Source organism: Tenebrio molitor, chromosome 2, assembly GCF_963966145.1.
Source record: "Tenebrio molitor chromosome 2, icTenMoli1.1, whole genome shotgun sequence".
Lineage (NCBI taxonomy): Eukaryota > Metazoa > Arthropoda > Insecta > Coleoptera > Tenebrionidae > Tenebrio > Tenebrio molitor.
In genome coordinates this window covers 24650234-24670869 of record NC_091047.1, presented here as the reverse complement: position 1 = coordinate 24670869, position 20636 = coordinate 24650234, and the positions used below count along the sequence as shown (strand labels likewise).

At 32.9% G+C, this 20636-nt stretch overlaps 1 protein-coding gene and 1 non-coding gene across 2 annotated transcripts; both read right to left on the bottom strand.

Annotated features, from left to right (window-relative positions):
* Positions 1–535: 535 nt before the first annotated feature.
* LOC138124048 (FMRFamide peptide receptor frpr-18) lies at positions 536–14432 on the bottom strand. The gene is made up of 6 exons (XM_069038961.1): positions 14192–14432; positions 14023–14145; positions 13684–13854; positions 4392–4575; positions 3469–3622; positions 536–1137 (listed from the first exon to the last, which is right to left on the bottom strand). Exons 1-6 carry the CDS (start codon positions 14292–14294, stop codon positions 628–630), a joined length of 1245 nt encoding a protein of 414 aa, XP_068895062.1. The 5' UTR covers positions 14295–14432; the 3' UTR covers positions 536–627.
* On the bottom strand, positions 4032–4105 carry TRNAN-GUU (transfer RNA asparagine (anticodon GUU)). Its single transcript has one exon. It is a non-coding gene; the product is annotated as a tRNA-Asn (tRNA).
* Positions 14433–20636: the final 6204 nt, after the last annotated feature.

Genomic DNA, 20636 nt, shown 5'->3' with positions numbered 1-20636 from the left:
AATTTACTTTGCAATCCTAAACGTCAAAAGTTACTTTTTAATTTAACTCTTACTTTTTTGTCTAAAAGAATTAATTAATTTTTAATTATACGGTTTTAATTCTTAATTTGTTACGTTAGGTAATATGATTTTTTTAAATGATTATTTTTTTAAATTTTGTAGCTCCTTATTGTTCTTTTACAATGTTTCAGTAGTTGATAGCATCGAGTTACAACAACGTTTGAAAAAAAAATTCAGTAAACTAACTAACGAAACTGTTCAATGAATGTTAAAGGTTTTAGAGATAAAACACAAAGACTTCCTATCAAAGAGGTGTATTTTTTATAACTCAATTAAATGTTGTGTGAACAAAGAAATGTTAACACTAAAAATTCAAATATTTTTAATGGAAGCTGTTTGTTTTGTTGTTATTTAGGAATTATTCTTGATTTTCGTTTCTAATAATAATCTGTTGTAACAGTTACAACATCAAACTGCTATCTAATGATGTTCTTCCTCCCTGCTATTAACTTAACAAGCTAATTAAAGCAGTAAATGATGTGCTACATAAACAATTTATTTGTCCCCACAAACAGCAGTACTAAACAAAAATAACATAAATTCATAACAATCCCTCGAATATTTCTCTCAATCAATAGCATCTGGACAGAGAGTAATTAAAGTGTCTCTGTTGTTTTTGACTCTCTCTTCCTCAGACCTATCGCAAGAGTAAATACTCGAAGGCAAACTGTCCCTGTTACTTTCGTCGTTCATCATCTGGAATAATTTTCCTGTCGTCAGTTCGTTTATCGATTTGCCGTTATTATCGAAGCATATTTGTTTGTCGAGGACAAACACGTTCATCTGCACTGGTTTTTTGCGCGCTTTCCTCCTGAACAACTTGCCAAGAACTTTGCAGAATGCAGGACAAAACATGTAGTACAGCACGAAATCGGTACTCAGACTCACGGCATTTACTATCGTGCTTATTTGACGAACGGTTTCCAGAGATTTGGAATTGCACGAATCGTTGGAACTCGATGCGAAGAAAATGAACGTCGATGCCGAAGCACGGTTTGTTAACAGTGACGGAATCTGGTTTATCAGGAAGAAAAACACGATTAGGATTAGCGTCGTCGTCAGGTGGTTGGTGTAATTCTGGAAAGAACAGATTATCACAAATCGTGCGTGAAAATTATAGCGCGGGGCAGAGTCTTAAAAGGACGTCTTCGGTGGTTGGTTCAGTTGAGACCTGCCTTATCTATTTTGATATCGCATAATAGTAGTTTATTTGACGAGTTTGTGTGTAAATTGGGTCTTTTTTGGCACGCGTGGGCCATTTTAAAACGCGAGTGAAACGAGCGTTTTAAGGGCCCACGAGTGCCAAAAAAGGCCCAATTTACACACGAACGAGTTGAATACAACGTTTTTTTGTTCGACGAGCCCCTTAAAGGCTCCAAATCGCTTAAAACCTTTAAAATTAGCTTGACGTTTCGTTTTGACAAGTTGTGACATTTATCAAAATCCGTTCACATAGGAGAAAATTCTCAAATTCTGACAGTGTCGAACAAAAAAAAATATTTTTCTCCCTACCGGTTAGAAATGTAGGCTGTGGATACCTCATTTGAGGTGAGAAAATTCAACTTTCTCGCTAAGGTAAGAAAGTTAATCATGAAATGTTTATGGTAAAACTGTACCAAAATACAAATGTCAAAAGTGTCAAAAGTGAAATAAGTTATTGATAAATGAAAGCCAATTCAATGAAGTAAGTTGGTAGGTCAATCATATAATCTGGAAAATAAACAGATAAGCTTGGTAGGTAGATTACTTTACCCTGTTTATATCAAATTTTCGAACAAACCTCAAATCTTCAAATGCGATGACAAGTTAATTAAACAAATAACACAGCCTACTATTCAATTCTCAAAATTTTCGTTTTAATCACGAATATAACCATCTTTTTTGACTTTTTTCAACAAAGTTGTGCCGGTAGGGAAAAAAATTGTATTCAAACCTTGTTAAGAAAGTGTCCTTGCAGACCTTAGGCACTTACAAACCTCGTCTACGACTCGGTTTATAATCTTTGCCTGCGGTCTGCAAGAAACCACTTTCTTACCTTGGTTTGAAATATACTATTAATAGTTTTTTTTTAATTTTTATAACTACAAAAGTCAATAGAGAATTTTTTGATGGAAATCAATATTAATTGTGTGAATTTTATTTTAAAAGTGATTTTCTCTCGATAATACAAATTATTCATGACAGAATCTTATTTTTGAAATGGAAATAAAGAAAATGATGACAAGGTGTAGTTACACATAACCTTATTTGTTTAGATAGAAATTCTCTTCATCATGATCGTTAGTATGGTTGAAGCTTCAGACGTTTTTTCATTTTTTTTTTGTCATAATTTTATAAAATCATTCTTTACTGTTTTTAGGGACTACCACATGCTTTCGTACATTTAATTAACGCCCAACGTGGCAATATTTTCAATAAGTCGTATAGTAATACAGGGGTATTCACGAGTAATAATGGGCCTAACAACGTCCCGACGCAACCAAATAAACATATTTCTCCAACGAATAGATACAAATTGATCTTTTTATTTTTACGAATCCAATCCTGTTTTTATTAAGAGAATTTCCAGTTGTCGTTATTTGACATCTATGAAACCTAAAGGCCCGGTTGTATAAAGCGATGCCAATTCGTTGTTAAAGTTAACATAGGTACTGTCAAGCGATCTGATTAGGGGATATTTAACATTGCATTTGAATCAGCCAATCAAATGGGCGGATTTCCGATGCGTTGTTAGCTGATACGATGTTAACTATGCTTTATGCAACCGGGCCAACAAGTATATAAACAAAATAACCTAAAAAAAGGACATTAATTTAGATGTCAACTTCATGTCAAATTAAAAAAAAAACTAAAACCAACTATGTTTTAAATTTTTTAAAATAAATATAAATGATCCACGAAGGCGATGAAAATGTATAACTGGTTGCATTTCAATGTTTGTAAGGCCCATATAACCCTGTATAAGTTAATATGATAATTTATGTAAATACTAAGTATCTGTTTTTATATTTTTTAGATATTTCCACATAGATTCATAGATTGACTTTAAAGTTGTAAAAATAACGCTGTTTTCGTGAGCCCTATTTTTCTATCCAAAATAAAAAACAAATTTTATTTTTAACTTATAATTATCAAATAAACTTTGTTAATTAGCGACAAATGACGCTTAAAATGTCTTGCTAAACACCCTTAATCCAGTAATTAAACTTGACTTAATCTTCTCAGCTATCACTTAAAATTAACTATTAATTTAATTTTGTAGGTATTTTATTTGTTTTCCGAATTTGTTTAATAATAATTTACAACAATCACAAATGGATTTGCATTGAAATTCTAATTTGTTTTTTAAAAGAAATCAACTTATGTGACATTATTGTTTGCCGTGTGATTATTATCTTCGCCACTTACCTGTTGTTTTTTGCATTTAAAGCTTTTACACTGTCCGTAGAGCTTCTTTATTTTTCGTAGAGCATATATCAGATATCCATTTCCAAAAATTAGAAACACAGAAGGCAGTACTCCCAGCAATATAAATCTTATCCAGTTATACCAATTGTAAGAGCTGTAAAAAATTAAAATATTTTGAATTAATTAACAAATTATAAAAATTACATAATAAAATTCTAAAACTTTTAAACCTGCAAACATAAAAATAAAATAGGAATCAAAAGATTTCTAGAAAAAGTATCTTGGTATCTTATAAATACATATATTCATATAATTAAATATTTGTGTGGAGCATGTTTACATACATGTAATATTATTGCAGATTCATCTAGACTAGAGCGATTTTTCATTTTAAAGCATATACTATGCTTTTTTCCAACTTCTGCAGTTTCAAAACCATCTGCAAAAATGCAAAATTTTAAAGATCCGCTTAATTGTTGATACTTGGCACGAAAGTCTTCTATAATAGCATCAAGATACGTAACACATTTTACGAGATAATAAAAAAAAGCAAAAAATTGAGCCGCCCCCGGGTGGGCTCGAACCACCAACCTTTCGGTTAACAGCCGAACGCGCTAGCCGATTGCGCCACGGAGGCTTACGATCGCATCTTCCTAACTACGGTATTTCTAGTACTTAAGAATACGAAATATTAATTTATTTAAATAAAAAATATTGTAACAAAATTCCATTTTAATTTTATACCAGTTTTGAAAAACTTATATCAATCTATACAGATGCTCGTAACTATTAATATTTATATTTCGTATGTATTGCTGGTTGCCTGACAAAGGCTTTGAAGAAAGATTATTTTAATTAAAGTCAAAACCATATTGAACAGAAGGTGCTCCACACTACCCCTAAACTTAACACTACATACATACCTTGCAAAATAAAACTGGCGAGGTTTCAATTCGTTCTTTCCATCTGTCGTAAAAATAAAGCAATAAGGTAAACTGATAAGAATCGATAGAATCAAACAGAAAACCATAATTCTTCGTGCTACATATGCGTGACAAAATTTTGGTTTTCTTCTTCTCAGTGGCTTGGCCAAATAACATATTCTATCTGGAAAAATATAATGGATAACTCAATAGGCACAGAAATAATGTAGATAAAAAAATCAAATAAAGCTGTTGAGATAATTAGTAGGTGAAGCAAATTTAACAAATTTAAATCTTTGAATTATCACACTTCATGTACGTAGGTACATACAGTGAGTTTTTTTTAAGACTGGCCATAGGGTTTTACATGCTAATTTTTCAACCCCCTGTTAACTTTTGTTTCGATGAAAATATTTAAACCATTTTTGGAACAAAGTTGGAAGATTTTTTAAACTATCGGATAGATTACAATTCAATATCCCAAACTGTCGAAAAAGTTGTGAAAAAAATATTTTTTAGCGCGCCGAAAGCGTCCAAAAGTGGAGATCGTCAGGTGCTGGTTGAGCCGACAATGGCGCTACTCTGGCGCCCTAAAAATATTTTTTTCACAACTTTTTCGACGGTTTGGGATATTAAATTGTAATCTATCCGATAGTTTAAAAAATCTTCCAACTTTGTTCCAAAAATGGTTTGAATATTTTCATCAGAACAAAAGTTAACAGGGGGTTGAAAAATTAGCATGTAAAACCCTATGGCCAGTCTTAAAAAAACTCACTGTATAATACATACGTAAATGAATAGCTAATATTTTTATTTTCAAGCGGTCGAAAATCGTGCCTTTGTGTATCTCTATAGAAACGATTGAAGTGGCTTTTTTTTGTAACCGGATTTGAAACACTTGAAGTCCTAGGAGTCGAAATGTCCACAGGCTACTGGACCGAGTCAAATGTCAGGTCATTTGAAGCGTTTCTCTGTCCTCACGATTTATTTATCAATAATTACACGCAATATTTAATAATTAAATTATACTTATACTTATACTATCGTTACAATAAAAATGTTTCTACGGAACTTATTAAAAAATAGCTATTAAGACAACAAGAGTTTTATAGATCGAGATCGTAGTTTAAATCAGAGCGACCGCAGGGAGCGAGGATTTAATAGATCGAGATTTTTAAACTATAAAACACGCGTTGTCTTCAAGATTTTTTCTAACACTAACATCTTATCAGAAATTTTAATAAATTCTGAAATTATTCGAGGCGCGTCACAATACACAAAATGCGAAAGTTGCCGTGGGTACTATGGTAATAATATCAACAAATTTGGAAAGAAACAATTTTCATCGTTGAAATGTGCCAAAACGTTCCAGAAGAAATAAGAAAAAAGGGGCAATTTGTTACCAATGAAGTCTAAAAGTGCATACGAAAAGGTGTATGTTTCGTTTCAAGATCGAAACAATAAAATCAAAATCACGGAGGTAACGGAAGTTGTCATTTTGGCTTTTCTTGATATGGGGCAAGTGTGTAGAACTTCATTAAAAGTTAATTCACACTACGGCAAGAATCATTTGAAGAAAATGTAAAGATTGCCAGTTTTCGATGGCCGGGCACTTGCATTGGATGAAACAGCAGACGTTAAAGAAGATGTTAGGAACAAGAGCACGAGGCTAATGTGGCAGTTCCAATTCAGTAATTGTACTTTTCACTTTTGTGATAATTACTGTAAAAATGATGAATAAAATGTTACTTGAATAATATGTGTGAGCGTATTTTATGACTCTATAAGATACGTTGCTATTGACGACGTGTCTTATAGAAAAAAGCGTATTTTATGGGAAACATAAGGTGTGAGCTCAAATGCACCATGGAAACAGTATAAGATATTAGTGTTAGAAAAAAAACTCTAAACAAGCGAAACAACTAAATTATTAGCCAATATTTAACCGGTGCCATTGTGGTGTAACACAAGTCGCCCATGTGGACGGATGACAGATGTCAGAATAGCAAGGTGGTCGTACAATGTTAAATAAAAAGTAAAATTTAGACTTTAGTAGACTTTACTAATACATAGGTACATATCGGGCCTTCAAATAAATATATATTTAGAGTAGGCGTAGGCGACATTCTAATTCTGTTAACAGTGTAAAGTAATTTTTGTAGGTAACGAATTATTCTCCGGAGTTACACAGGTTACATAGTAAGCTTTTTCCCAATTTCATATTGTCATATTCCGTGGAGGGGGAATAGGGAGAATCGTGGAGGGAGAAAAGACTGGAGATGGCACTAATTCAAATACGTGTACCAGCCCGCGAAAACTACAGAGTCATAAAAGGTTTCTGAATATAGATGCTAGGCCAATGGCTTCCTTCGCCTTCCTTCCACACGCATTGTGCTTCTTTATCTAGCGCATTGTGGACTGGGTCATAAAAGGTTGTTGCACGTGCTTTTAGAGGGTACGGATTTTTAACATGGGAAGCATAGGAAATGCCATCTCCAGTCTTTTCTCCCTCCACGGGGAGAATGCACTACAAAAATTAAACATATTTTCTAACCTAATTTTATTTCGTTAAAATGTCAGACGTTTCTTGTGTCATTTTCTACGCTGGAAAAATGTTGCAAACAATTGAATTTTCATAGGTTGCTCTAAATATAAATTTATTTGAAGGTCCGTTATTATTGAACCTTCAAGTACTAATAATATTGCAACAAGAGAACTAGGAATTACTGGTGCCTTAAAATTTGAAAATTGTAAGTTTGAAAATGTGACTTCGTCTCGGTATTCAATCTCTGGTCTTAGGTACAAAAAGACTCAGTTCTACTCTTAATGATATAATCTACTCTAAATACTCAAATTTAAAATAAACAAACAAAAATAAACCGTTAAAAAACGTGACATTTTTGCATCATTATCAAGTCGCAAAGTTTCTCATTTTTCACGTGTTTAAAAAACGAATTTTTTTTCACGTGTGAAAAAATGTAATCTTCATTTGCACGTTTCCTAAGTTACAATGACTTATCACAATACTTGATACTTTGATTTTCTTCATCTAATTTGCCTTCAAATAACTATTTCGGTCTCCGTCTAGAAACATTGATTTTTCATTCGTCTAAATCGTCTGGAAACTAGCATTTCCCTGCCTAGGCAAGAAAATCGACACAGAAATTTTTAATGAAAGATTTTAGGTTGGCAGCAGAAAATGTCAGTGTCATGTGGCATTTTTGTACAATTTTTAAGTGTAAAATATTGATGTCGGGCAAATTTGTATCCTTTATCGCAAGCTGTACATTGTGTATAGCAGTAGGGACCGAAGTGGGTATCAAGTGATGGGTTAGGAATAACAGAAACGAGGACGACGGTTTTGAATATTTGAGGAATTGGTTGATTTTTGTCGTGACAGTCGCTTTTTGAATCCTTTATGTCGCCAATGGAAGAAAAATAAATTCCCTGTCTGGTAATTTTTTAACAAAAATTATAATATTTTGCTTTAAATAAATTGTCGGCCGAAAAAATTTTGTGTATTACACGGCTAGAAAATGTTTTGCAAGTGCTCGCACTTGTGGGCCTCGATTGGCGCCTCTGCCCCACAAACCATGCTTGCACTCGCAAAATGGCATTTTCTAACTTTGTGATACAAATAACTATTTTTGACGGTTGTAGAAAAAATAGTGTTTGTATTTCATGGCAAAATTCGTGTTTTGTTGGCACACTCATTTTGCGCACTTAATACAAAAATAACTATTTTATTATACCTGAATCATAATCTCTGTTTTTGACACTAAAATGTGTGCTAAAAAGGGCCTTTAAAACACTAAAGCTTTATTAAAGATTGCTTAGGTAACAACAAATTCACCTACATTCTGAACAATGATAAATACACAATTTATAACAAATATACATGGCAACGAAACAACAACAATTGACCATTTCAACATATCAACGATTAATGATAATAATAATAATAATTTATTTGCGTGTTAGAAATCGTACAATTTTACACATTGTCATAACCTCGTGATTCGAAAGTCACGTTAAGCCATTGGTCCCGGTCTATTGAGTTAGTCATCATGCCCCTCATAGATTTGTAAGCCAGTCCTAGACTGTGAAACAAATTTTAAATTTTTTTAATAATGAGATAAAAGTGAAACTAGAAAAGGTCTATAAGGACTTCGTAAATGAAGAAAACTGTTCAAAAGAATATAATAGATACATTTTCCGTTAACAATTGCTTCAAATTTTGTTTGAAGGATTTAAAGTCCATATTTTTAACATGCAAAGGAAAAGCATTACAAAATTTTACGCAATAATAGCGAGTGCTATTTTGTGTTTTGTGCAATCTTGAATGACACAGATTACTTCGGAAAAGCTATTTCAATTTACTTTTTTTGTTATAATTTTCTGATTGTAGTGCAGGTATAATAAAAAATAGTGTATGATACACGTTTATAACTTATAAGGACCTTTAAAGCACTTGCGACCGTAAAAGCACTCCGCTACGCCTCGTGCTTTTAAACTCGTCGCGAGTGCTTTAAACTTTAAAGCCTTTCTTATAAACTTGTATCGTAATATACTATTAAATTATTGAAACCCTACATTCGAGCGGTAAGCATCAAACAGATTGAATTGAGTCGTAATATCTATTCACTCATTCACTGTATGTCAACATTTATTAGATTGCAAAAATACTTACAATTAATTTTAATCTGAACCATAATCACTATTGCCATCAATGAATTGTTGCCATCTGTTATCGGGTTTATCACGTACCTACATAAATGTGACAACTGTTTAGAGTTGAATTTTTTTAAACAAATTTCTGAGGTTAAATGATGATTTGTGAAATATCTACCTAATAAAATAAAAACTTTTTTCCGTCAATAGCAGACTTATATCGTTTTTGTTGTAGAATGTGTCATCCATTTTTAATCTTCAATCAGAGAATTGTTACGATAGTTATTCTACATTTAAAATAAGGCTGTAAAGTTTAACTGGTTTAAGCCACTCAGAGCTAGTTAACTTGATTAATTAGCTGACAGTTAAACCAGCCAACAAAATTAACCGGCTAACATATTTGGGGGCGTGTTCTATAATTTTTAAAGGGGCGTTAAAATTTTAGCGTCGTTTAAAATTTAAAATTTCAAGCCCTGATTGGTCATTGCTATGACAACTTAATTTAACGCCCTTTAAAATTTAGCAGAGCAGTTACAGAATATGCCCCTTGGCCTGTTAAATTTAGCTCTGTATGGTTTAACTAGTTTAGGCCCGTATTCACCAACGCCAGTTAAAGTTAACTGTAGGTTAAAATGTTTCGTTACCTTAGTTACCTATTGTTACAACAATATTTTCGTATATTTTAACCTACAGTTAACTTTAACTGGCGTTGGTGAATATGGTCCAGCGAGAGATTGGTTGACATGAAAATCACTAAATTCTACGCAGAGAAAATACCACCGTCATCGGTGGATATTAAAACCTGGGGCATCCTAAAATTTTTGATTGTGTATTAAACTTTCGCTTTGTCACAAATTGTCAGATTAACTATTGTCACATTGACATGACTCTCTTGTAAAATTAAAATAATTAAAATAATGCTTCAATGTTTTTTTGTTACTTACCTGCTTTGACCACTAAAAAACCGATTCTGTGAATAATTAGCAACTATCTAATTGGGAAAACAAAAAATATCATTCAATATGAAACAAACTGAACTTTAACTTGATGATTTTGACAAATAAACATCATAATTTTTATAAACTTTTTGTAAAAAACCAAATTTAACCGATACAAATTTTGTAATTTTGGACTTTATAGAATTGTCATCTTGTCCCAGCTTTTAATGGCCACCGATGGTACTATTGGAAGCATAAAAAGTGGGACATCAAATTTCTGTCAGTTTTGAAAAATTCAATGTAGTTCAAGTTTTATTGTCATAGAAATTGGCACCATTGTAGCGACATTTTAAAAATTTATTTTATACTCATATTTTCCTTTTCCAAGTGCCCTCTTTTTTTGACAAAGGTAGATTTTAATTGGGACTTTGCATTAAATAAATATTCACTACGTGCTTAGGTACACTGCAGAAAAATCGCGTACACCTATTTTTCACTGTGTTAAGTCGGTCTAGATTGGTTTTGACGTTTTATTTGTCAGTGTCAAACAACTGTTACATTTTCCTAATAACAAATTGTATGTACATACATAAAATAGTGACAATCTCACTGACAGTTTATAACCTATTTACAAATATAATGTCAAAATCCACATTTACAAAACACAAAATATTGGAAAACTGGATTTTAAAAAACGGGAAATGTCAAAAAAAATTGCATTTTTTTTTCATTTTTATCATAGTTTGAAAATGGCTTTTAGAAATAGGTTAGAATTAATTATTTGACGGTATGTCAGTTTATAAATAAATAATTCGATGACATTTTTAAAAATTACATTACAATTACAAATTACAAATTTACATTAGGAAAAATTTCATTTTCCGTTTTTTTTTTTTTAAATTCAGCTGTATAATGTAGAAGCTGAGGGCAATTTGACAAGTAAACAAGACCCTTTCCTGTCTGATAACAGTGATAACCCCAAAACAGTCAAGGAAATTAATTAAAATGCAGGTACAATAGTACAATACGTATAACCTGCAGCTAACTAGGTATGCGAACATTTTTTATGATTCAACGGCATAAAAATTCTACACTTAAGAATAACATTGTATTTTTAAGGATTTTCAAGATAAGCAAAATATGACCTCCCATTATTCCAAAACAAAGTGAGAACGGTGTTTGTATTGTTTATACCAACTGTATAGTTGGTTGCAAAAAAAAAAACGGGAACTGTCAGAATAGAACTGACACATTTCTACATTTTTTTCATAGTGTGAAACTTTCTTGCCAAAGATAGATTAAAAATTAGAATTGTGGTCAAAAGTTAATGACATTTAAAAAAATTATTAAGTAGACAAGTAGACAATTAATTGATACATGGACAAAAGCAAATTTACAGTCGCCAGCAATAAATTTTGGTCGTCAAGGTCACTCTTTGACGCAATCGAAAATGCTCCATTGTAAAACAGTCGTAAATGTCATACCTAACCTATCATCATGTTGTATGACATTAATTGTCGTTTTGTTCTCATTTTTTTGACACTTTGTTGACATGGGCATAATCAGGCAGGGAAATTTTTTAAATTTGTGACAATCTAATCAAATTTTGAAATGACACTGACGACCAAAATTTATTGCTCGCGACAGTATATTAGGAAAATTTTCATTTCCCGTTTTTTTTTGCAAGCAACTGTACAGTGGGGAGCACGGAATTTCGGGCAGCAATTTATATCTCATTTAAAAAAAAACAATGTAGTCTAAGCTTTATTGTCATAAATATCATAATATGTATGTAATTAATTTTAAATGAACTTCAAAATAAACTGTCACAATTATGCACAATTATTTTACATTTTATTTAGTGATTTCCATTGTTTAATAAAAGACTGTTCACTTTTCGGAAAATCACATCTAAGCACTTACAAACAATCTGTGTTTTTTTTTCTTTGCAATTTTTACATTAAAAATAAAATAACTAACGATTCCTATTCTCTAAGCAAATATCTAAGGGCACTCTTTGTTAAAAACAAACATTTTCAATCATGTGCCGATTAACAAATGTCATTCGTGTCAAACGGCGGGAAATTCAAACTTTACGCAGTTCCAAATGGTTAACTTTTTTCAACGCCTACTTGGGTCAAGTTTTCATTTGACCGCATGATATTTGTGGTATCTGATATTTTTTTAATCATATACACCGAAAGTAAACGGCAATCGCCTGGGTGGTAACTTAAGGGAGCTAGAAAATTCTAAATATAAGTATATGTCAATTTAGTCGCATTACTGCAACTTCAAATATGTATCACAATTTGGAGAGCCTTACATAACGAAAACATGCATCCTTACCATTATACACAGAGACTCCGGCTTTACTGCCAGAAGATTATGATCGAAGACTCTATTTTTGTACGTGGTTGTTAGAAATGGATGCTCAAAATCCTACATTCATTGAAAGAATACTTTTTACTGATAAAGCTAATTTTTCTCGTAATGGAGTGGTAAATTTAAGAAACATGCATTACTGGGCATCTAATAATCCTCATGTCATTCCGGTGGTTCATAACCAACATTTATTTTCCATCAATGTATGTATGGGCCGGAATTTTTGGTAACAGTCTAGTGGGTCCATTCGTCTTGCCGAATAGACTGAACGGCCAATGACTATTTGAATTTTTTAGAAAATGAAATAACTAACATTTTAGATGACCTGCCTTTACAAATCCGAAGAAATGTATGTTATATGCAAGATGTAGCATCTCCTCATTCTCATCATAACGTTAGTAACTACCACTTTGTGGCCAACTAGGTCTCCTGACCTTAATCCATTGAATTTTTACTTTTGGGGTCATATTAAATGGGTAGTTTACGAAACCGAAATTGACAACCGAAATGAATTGTGGAACAGAATACAAAATGGGTCGAATGAAATTAGAAACAATTTAGAAATATTCGATTCAGTGAGGAACTCTCTACGTAGACGGGCTCGTGCCTGTCTACAAGCAAATGGTCGGCGTTTCGAACATTTAATGTAATTAATTATTCAGTTTGATTAAGTTTTTTTTTCTATTTTGGACCTATAACACAGTCAGTATAACACTCAAACGGGTTTCGAAAAGAAGCTCTTTTCGATACGTACGCCCCTACGCGTTTCAGGAACATTTACTTAAAATTTTAATGTTGGCAGTGACTCATAGTGAGTTGTTGCTACGTGATCACTGCATTTCACGACACTTTAAATTCGAAACTTATTTTCTAGTCATTTTCTAGCATTATGTTTTAAACTTTTTTTAAATTTAAGGCTTAAAAATGTTTACTTGCAACTAATAGTTTAACACTTTGTGGATTTGAAGAAAACAACTAAATATGTAAACAAAACACAAGCCAAAACTGTCTTTTTGGTTACACGAATATTTCAATAAAACGTTTGCTTTAAAATGTGCTTTCGTGCTTTTCATGATATTAAAATCATGAAATTAAAAGTGACTTTTTTTAACTTGTAATTATTGCAGTAGCTTCTGCCACGCTACGCTTCGCCTCGCTGTGCAAACAAATTGCCCGTCAAAAAAGTACCACTTTTAATCCTGATAACAGAATTTACTATTTGGTGCTCTGAAAACGTTTTGTCAATTTTTGTAAATTTTTTATGCCGGTGAAATTACAAAAAGCAATTAAAATGGACTCACCAAAAGTGACCATAATTGTTGTGAAGACAGACATGGCATTAAACATCGCCGCCAGAGGTAATCCGAGAAGAACATCGTAAATTGGCCATTTACTGTCCAGGAACAACACTCCACAGCTTAATCCACTCATGAATAATAGAATCGAGCTGCAAAGGTCCACAAAAGCTAGAACTAAAATGAATGTAAATAATTTGTGCCGCGAACATTTCTCAAACATTAATTACTATCAGAAAACATCAGAGGCAGGAAATTTCGGTCGAGTTCCTTTCCCACAGGATATTAAACTTCATCTAGACTTTATTACACGACATGTCGATAAATAAATTTGAAATCACTCACCTGCCAAGTAGACATAAACGGACCCCTTTAGTTCTCTGCGACTCAAGACAACGAGCGAAAGCGTGTTGCCAACAATGCCAAAGAGGCAGATGGCCGGAGTAACGATGGAGTAATTGATAAGACCTAAGAAGATTGTCGAAAAAGTCGTTAAAAATGTATAAGAACTTACCTTCTTCTGTTGGTATGCCATCGTAGTAGATACTTCCGGCTTCGGAAATATTACTAGCAGAGACAAGATATCTGTAGCTGGGGTAGTACACCGAAACGTCCATCGATGTAGCCTTTACAGAAATTTTCTACTGAAGCTCCAACATTTTTGTCGAAATCAATCTGTTCGATTGCGACGAATTAGTCCACAAATACCTGTATATCAAAAAATCAATGAGACAAAACTGTCGATTTGGATGTGTAACTATGAACTTAGATTAAGATTAAAATGTTTGTACTGTTATACCTAATTACGTATACATGTAAATTTGCTAAATTACTCCAAAATTGTAATATGTATAGATACGTCATGTATAGATATTGGAGGCGAGATTAATCAAATCGACAATAAAGTAACCACTTGACCCTTCAAAGTCGAAGCTACCTATCAGGACAACACAAAAAAGCGCTTTATTTAGGAAACAACGCCAAATCTGTGAGCTTTTAATCGCTCTTGCATACGTTTTACATCACTCGTGCGAATAATCTTTGTTACAGGTAGAAATGTGGGTCGAAGAAAAATCGAGATGTTGAATGTTACGATATTGCTGACAGGAAAATGTTTTGGAAATGTGGGGAGGCGTGCCTGTGAATAAATTTCCAATACTTCCCAAATTAAAGGAAATAAATCATAATTATTGCGCCCCACGGCGTGTCAACTCGATAACAAAAATTCACCAAGTCAGACTATTTTTAGAACGTCATAAATCTTGAAAATTTTATACATAAATAATGTATTTTTAAAGTCTTCTTTCAATATTCAAAGAAAATGTTTACAATAAACAGCTTAAATTCCTTGGAGATTTCTTTCATGTTTTGATAAGCGACTTCAGCAAACCGATCAATTTATTGCAGGAAGTTTATAAATTTATTACGTTTACTCAAATGGAAGCACTTATAAGCCTTGACACAAATATAAACTAAACAACAAATATTTAAACTTAATTTTAGTAATCTACAATTTTAATAATGAAAGATTTGATAAGAGAAAACAAGCTTCCTTAAGTTTAGTCCGAACCAAATTTTAAAATTGGAAAATACCCAAACCGAAAATTTGTCACCTCGATGAGTTTTTTATCGTTTAGAACAATTGTGTTTGTGTGAAGGGAATAAATTAAACTGTGATAATTGTATTTTCATGTATGACAGGAGCATGCTAATTTAGGCCTTTTAACGAAGAGAAATCTGTAAATAGGAGGGTTTTCTAGGCTAGTGTAAGAGTTATTTACCTAACGCATGGGGGAAATTTATGCTCGCAGAAGTTCGGACAATACTTTTTGTAACGAATAACTTAAAAATATTCAAAAATTAAATTGAAAAAGTAAATAATTTAACATTAAAAACATTTTACAATTGTTGTTAATAGATTTATTATAGGTTAAAGCGTCGGTGGTATCGGTTCATTCTTGGTCTATAATTTTCATTTGGTCATTTTTCTGTTTCTGCTATAATTTTGTCAAAATGAGAGACTCCGATGAAAGTATTTTGATGCCACCTGAAATTAGGGAATCAAATTCGATACTGCTTTATTTGCTGATTCCCTAATTTGTAAACGATTAATAATAATTAAATGCTAATTTTGTTTAAAATGAATTGACGTTTCCTCAAGCTTTTTTAAAACAGCTGTCAACGGATTCATTATGAATGCGTTAATAAATCATTAAGAAATCCGAAATCTAGAAACTTTTTTTCAGTTGGTAACACACATTGAACGGAATGTCAAATGTCATCAGCTTTCTGTATGAATCTTTTTATATTATTCTCCTCTAGAATTTTTAATTTTTTCGGGCTTATATCCTTGTGAGAAGCGTTTCAGCAAGGGCTGAAGTCTTTTATAACCATATATATTTTATAAAATGTGTATATTACTACGAAAATGCTGTTTTTGTAATCATTGGTAGAAACAATTTTCCATTTATCAATCGATATTTCGCATATTAGAGACAATACCTAAATGACCTTTACTAAATTTTTCCATTACATTAACATTAGTCTGCGATAATTTTATTGCACCAAACATTTTTTATGTTTTAAGATAATTACAATATGGAACAAAACATTCGTTTAGCACATTAATTTTTGTTATTTAAATTTTTATATTTATTGTTTAATGCAAAAATTTATTCAGACTAAGAATCCAAGTAAAGAAGGGCCACTTTGAAATACATTTAAAAAAATGTTCAGTTCATACTGTATACCTAGGTAGGTATGTATTTGCTTAATTAATCGTGATACATTTATGAACAGATATAACCGTCGCTAGCTAGAAATATTACTGAACTTTTTTATATTAGAGTTCATATTTTACCACAGGCTCATTTTAATTCTATTATTATTACACTGAACTCCAAAATTAACGCATCACTTTGATTTTTTTAATTGAAAAAGCAAGTTTTGAAATATTTAAAAAAATATGTTAATAACAATAACAGCTGAACCATGGGAAATATTTTCAACACATTTTCTTACAAAAAAGAGCACATAAATGTAAAAAAAATACAAAAATTCGAAAAGGTAACATCACGAGTAAAAATGAGACATCGAAAAAACCATCGAAATTTAAAGATTATTTTCCTGAAATCTTGTATTGTCCCCTCTGGCGTTAATTATAGCTCATTAACGTAGTGGCATGTTAAAAATGAGGTTTCTGTTATGATTTTAGCCTATATTTTGCCAAATATCCAGAAGTGCTCTTGTTAGCTGACTGAAGTCATTTGGACGTCCTTACGTTGCCTGTAACAGCTTTTCCATATTATCCCATAAGTGTTCGATTGAGTTGAGGTCAGGGTTACGTGCTGGCCACTTCATAACTGATATTTCAATAGTCCTAAATTAGTCGGAATTCGGAAATTACCCTTGCAATATGTGGCCGTCTATTATCGTGCATATAAATGAAGTCTTGCCCTACGAATGGGGCATAAGGTACAACAACAGGTTCCAAGATGTTCGTGCTACATCGACGTGCATTTAAATTGCGTCTATCTAAAACCACCAGCTCTGTAGCTACGTCTAAAGATATTCCTATCCAAACCATTATTGACCCTCCCCCAAAACTCTCTTTAGTAACGAAATTACACTGCACATATCACTCACCAGGTCGTCTATACACTATTACCTGTCCGTCAGAGTTGTATAGAGAGAACCTGGATTCATCGAAGGCCAAAACTCTGCGCCAAACTTGTTCGACCCAATTGACATGTTCTAATGCAAAGTTTAAACGGGCCCTCCGAAGAGCTGCAGTTAACTTGGATCCAGTGGCTGGTCTTCTCGGATGTATCTGATCGTCCTTTAGTCATTTTCTAACAGTATTTTCACCCAGGCGGAGTGCATATTGTCTAACATGCGATCTTGAAGTCGGAGAGCAGTGAGAAACCCTTCTCTAATGCTCATTAACCTTAAGTATTGGTCCTGGTGAGGTGTTGTGATCCGTTTTCGGCCTTGTCCCCGCCTCCTTGTGTGCCGTCCAGTCTCCCGATGTCTTCTTAGAACTTTAGATACGGTAGATTGGTTCATACCAAAGTGATGTGCTATAGTCCTCCGACTCTCTTAATTCTGAGCTAACAAAACCACTTGCACGGACTTTTTAAATGCGAAGTTGTTCCTAACATCACCCATGTTAAAAGTAAATGAAGATTGATGTCAATAAATACTGATTCAATTTTTCAACTGTTACTAAAAAAATATTTTCAAGTAAATTTAAAAATCGAGTAAAAACGATATTTTTGCTCATTTTTGTACAGAGTGGCTGGAAATTTTAATTACTCTTGTAGAATGATCTAGATATGTTTTTCCTCTATTTTCAGTGTGTATAACAATTTTTTGCTTTAAAATAAAACTTTTGAAAAAAAAACCGTAAAAATACAAGTGATGCGTTAATTTTACTGGTCAGTGTATTAAAAATCTATAATCTCTAAGAAAGAAAGGTTGCAATTTTAGCACTGTATTTTTTATTATTCTACAGGTGTCCCAGTACTCGCTCCCCAGAGAAATCTAACCAATGCCTACGACAATCTAGATCCCAAGAATGCAAACGAAGAAAAATTAATGGCTTGTATAACAAAAATTGTGAGACGTCGAAGATCCACCAATTCCAAAAAAGGAATTTTTAAGCGTATATTATCACACTGTCAGAATGACATTTCTGCGAAAGTGTCAACATCAACATGTTAGGTTAAGGCAGATGTCATTCAAGATGTCACACTCGCCATCGATCATATGAATCTATGTTTATTTTTTAAATAAAACAACAAATGACGGTCTTATCGTAAACAACAGGGGAAAAGTTATAACATAAGCTAAAAGGGATTAAGACTCAGTTTAGAATTCGTAACCATTTCAGGAGTAATTGTGGCAAAAGCTCCCTGAACGCGAGCCCTGAATCCTGAATTGTTCTTCTGTAGCAATAGGGTTCCTGAACACAAAATTTTTAAGAAAGAAATCCAGAAGATTTAAATCGAGGGCCCGTGCAGGCCAGTGTCGTGGACCTTCACGACCTATCCATCGCTGAGGATACTGTACTGTTTGATCCAAAATTTCTCGATCTTGTCGTCTAAAGTGTGGTCGTGCGCCGTCGTGTTGAAACCAGCCGTTAGCACAAAAAAGAAGTGGAATGAAATTCTGCGTAAATGTCTCACGTTAACCGTGCAGGAAATTCAAAAACTTTTACCTAAAGAGGGAAGTTAGCTGACATGTAAACTAATTTCTATTGAAGACATAAGTATAACACGATTCCTTAGTAGATCACCCCACAAATTTATATAAAATCGTTCCTCAAATGCTCTTGAAAATACAGCATGTGGATTTTCTTCCACCCAGATGTGCCAGTTATGCGCATTGTTGTCTGCCGAAAACTGATTCATCAAAAAACAAAATTAGAATTGTTTTCTTCTAAATTTAAAAGTCATGTACAGAATTCCCGTCTGGCAGGGTAATCTTCTGGCTGCGAACGCGTATAATAGTATGGATGTTCACTCTTCATCACTCAAGGTACAAAAGGTACAGAAGTTTTCGAAATATTCAATTCCTGAGCAACTTCTCTAATGCTTTCGGTACCTTCTTCAAAGGCATCTAAAATAGCCTCTTCGTTGTAACCGTGCGTGCAGTCATGGGAATTTGATCTGTCTCGACTGTTCGTGCGATAATACTGACGATCGTTTTGTGATCGGGATGATTCCTGTTAGGAAAACATTGGGTATAAACCCTTAGGTACTGCTTTTCTAACATTTCGTCCACATTCTCTGTAAGTTGTCAACATTTCCAAATAATCCGCTGTAGATTACATGACGAAAGCGCACGGTTGACCACGACGGAGGTACTTAAGCGATTTGAAGGGATTTGAATAAAATTTTGACACTGACGTTGCTCAAAAGTTTCATAGTCGATCAGTTTATTGAAAACATAATAAAATATGCAACCTAACAACAATTACGGGAAATACACCTGGATGGCTTAAAACGCTTTGATTGGTCGAATTAATTAATTAATGTTCTTTTCTTGAATACCGTTCAAATTAGATTTTTTTTTCTGTAGGATTATTTATTTGTCTTTTTATGAAGATTTCGCCTCTTTTCTCTGGGGAGCGAATTCTGGGACACTTTGTAAAATAGGAAATATTCTGTACTCTGTTTATTTCCTTCCACCACCCGGCAGCAGGGCAAATTTGCCGGAGTACATACACTATTACGGATATTACTATCAAGTAATAGTGCAGTGATAATCAACATAATTACCGGCGTCTCGCCTCCACATTTTGACTTTGTTGTGTTTTATTATGTTCTGTGTCAATGTTAAGGAACTTCCTCACGATATGACATGACTCACATGAGTATAATAAATAATATACCTTTTTGAATTTCAACTACCAATGTTTTCTCTAAATCCAGAATTTTTAAATTTTTAAATTTTTAAAAAGAGATTGCGGTACTATTCCTGTTGCTGAAATTATAAGAGGTGAAATCGAAATTTTTTCTAAACACCAAAGATTTCTCATAGCAACGGAGAGCTCTAAATATTTATTAATTTTTATTATGTGAATTTGGAACAGCTATATCTAAAAGATATGCTTGCTTTTGTTGTTTATTTAAAATAATAATGTCTGGTCTGTTATGCTTAATATGAATGTCAGTTAAAATTGTTCGATCAAAATATAATTTATTCTATTTTAGTCAATAATCGTCTTTATACGCCCCCAAATGAGGGCATAAATTGGCCTTTATGGCACAGATCTGTCAAAAATCTGCCAAGCAACGATTGGTTTAATTATTTAAACAATGGTATCAAACATTATTTTATTAATGAATATCATAAAGGATGTTTTTTTAAATTTGGCGTCGAAGTAGGCGTTGGAGAGTCGATTGAGAACGCACCACTCGTGTAAAAGCGTAAGATTTAAACAGCTGATCCGTGAT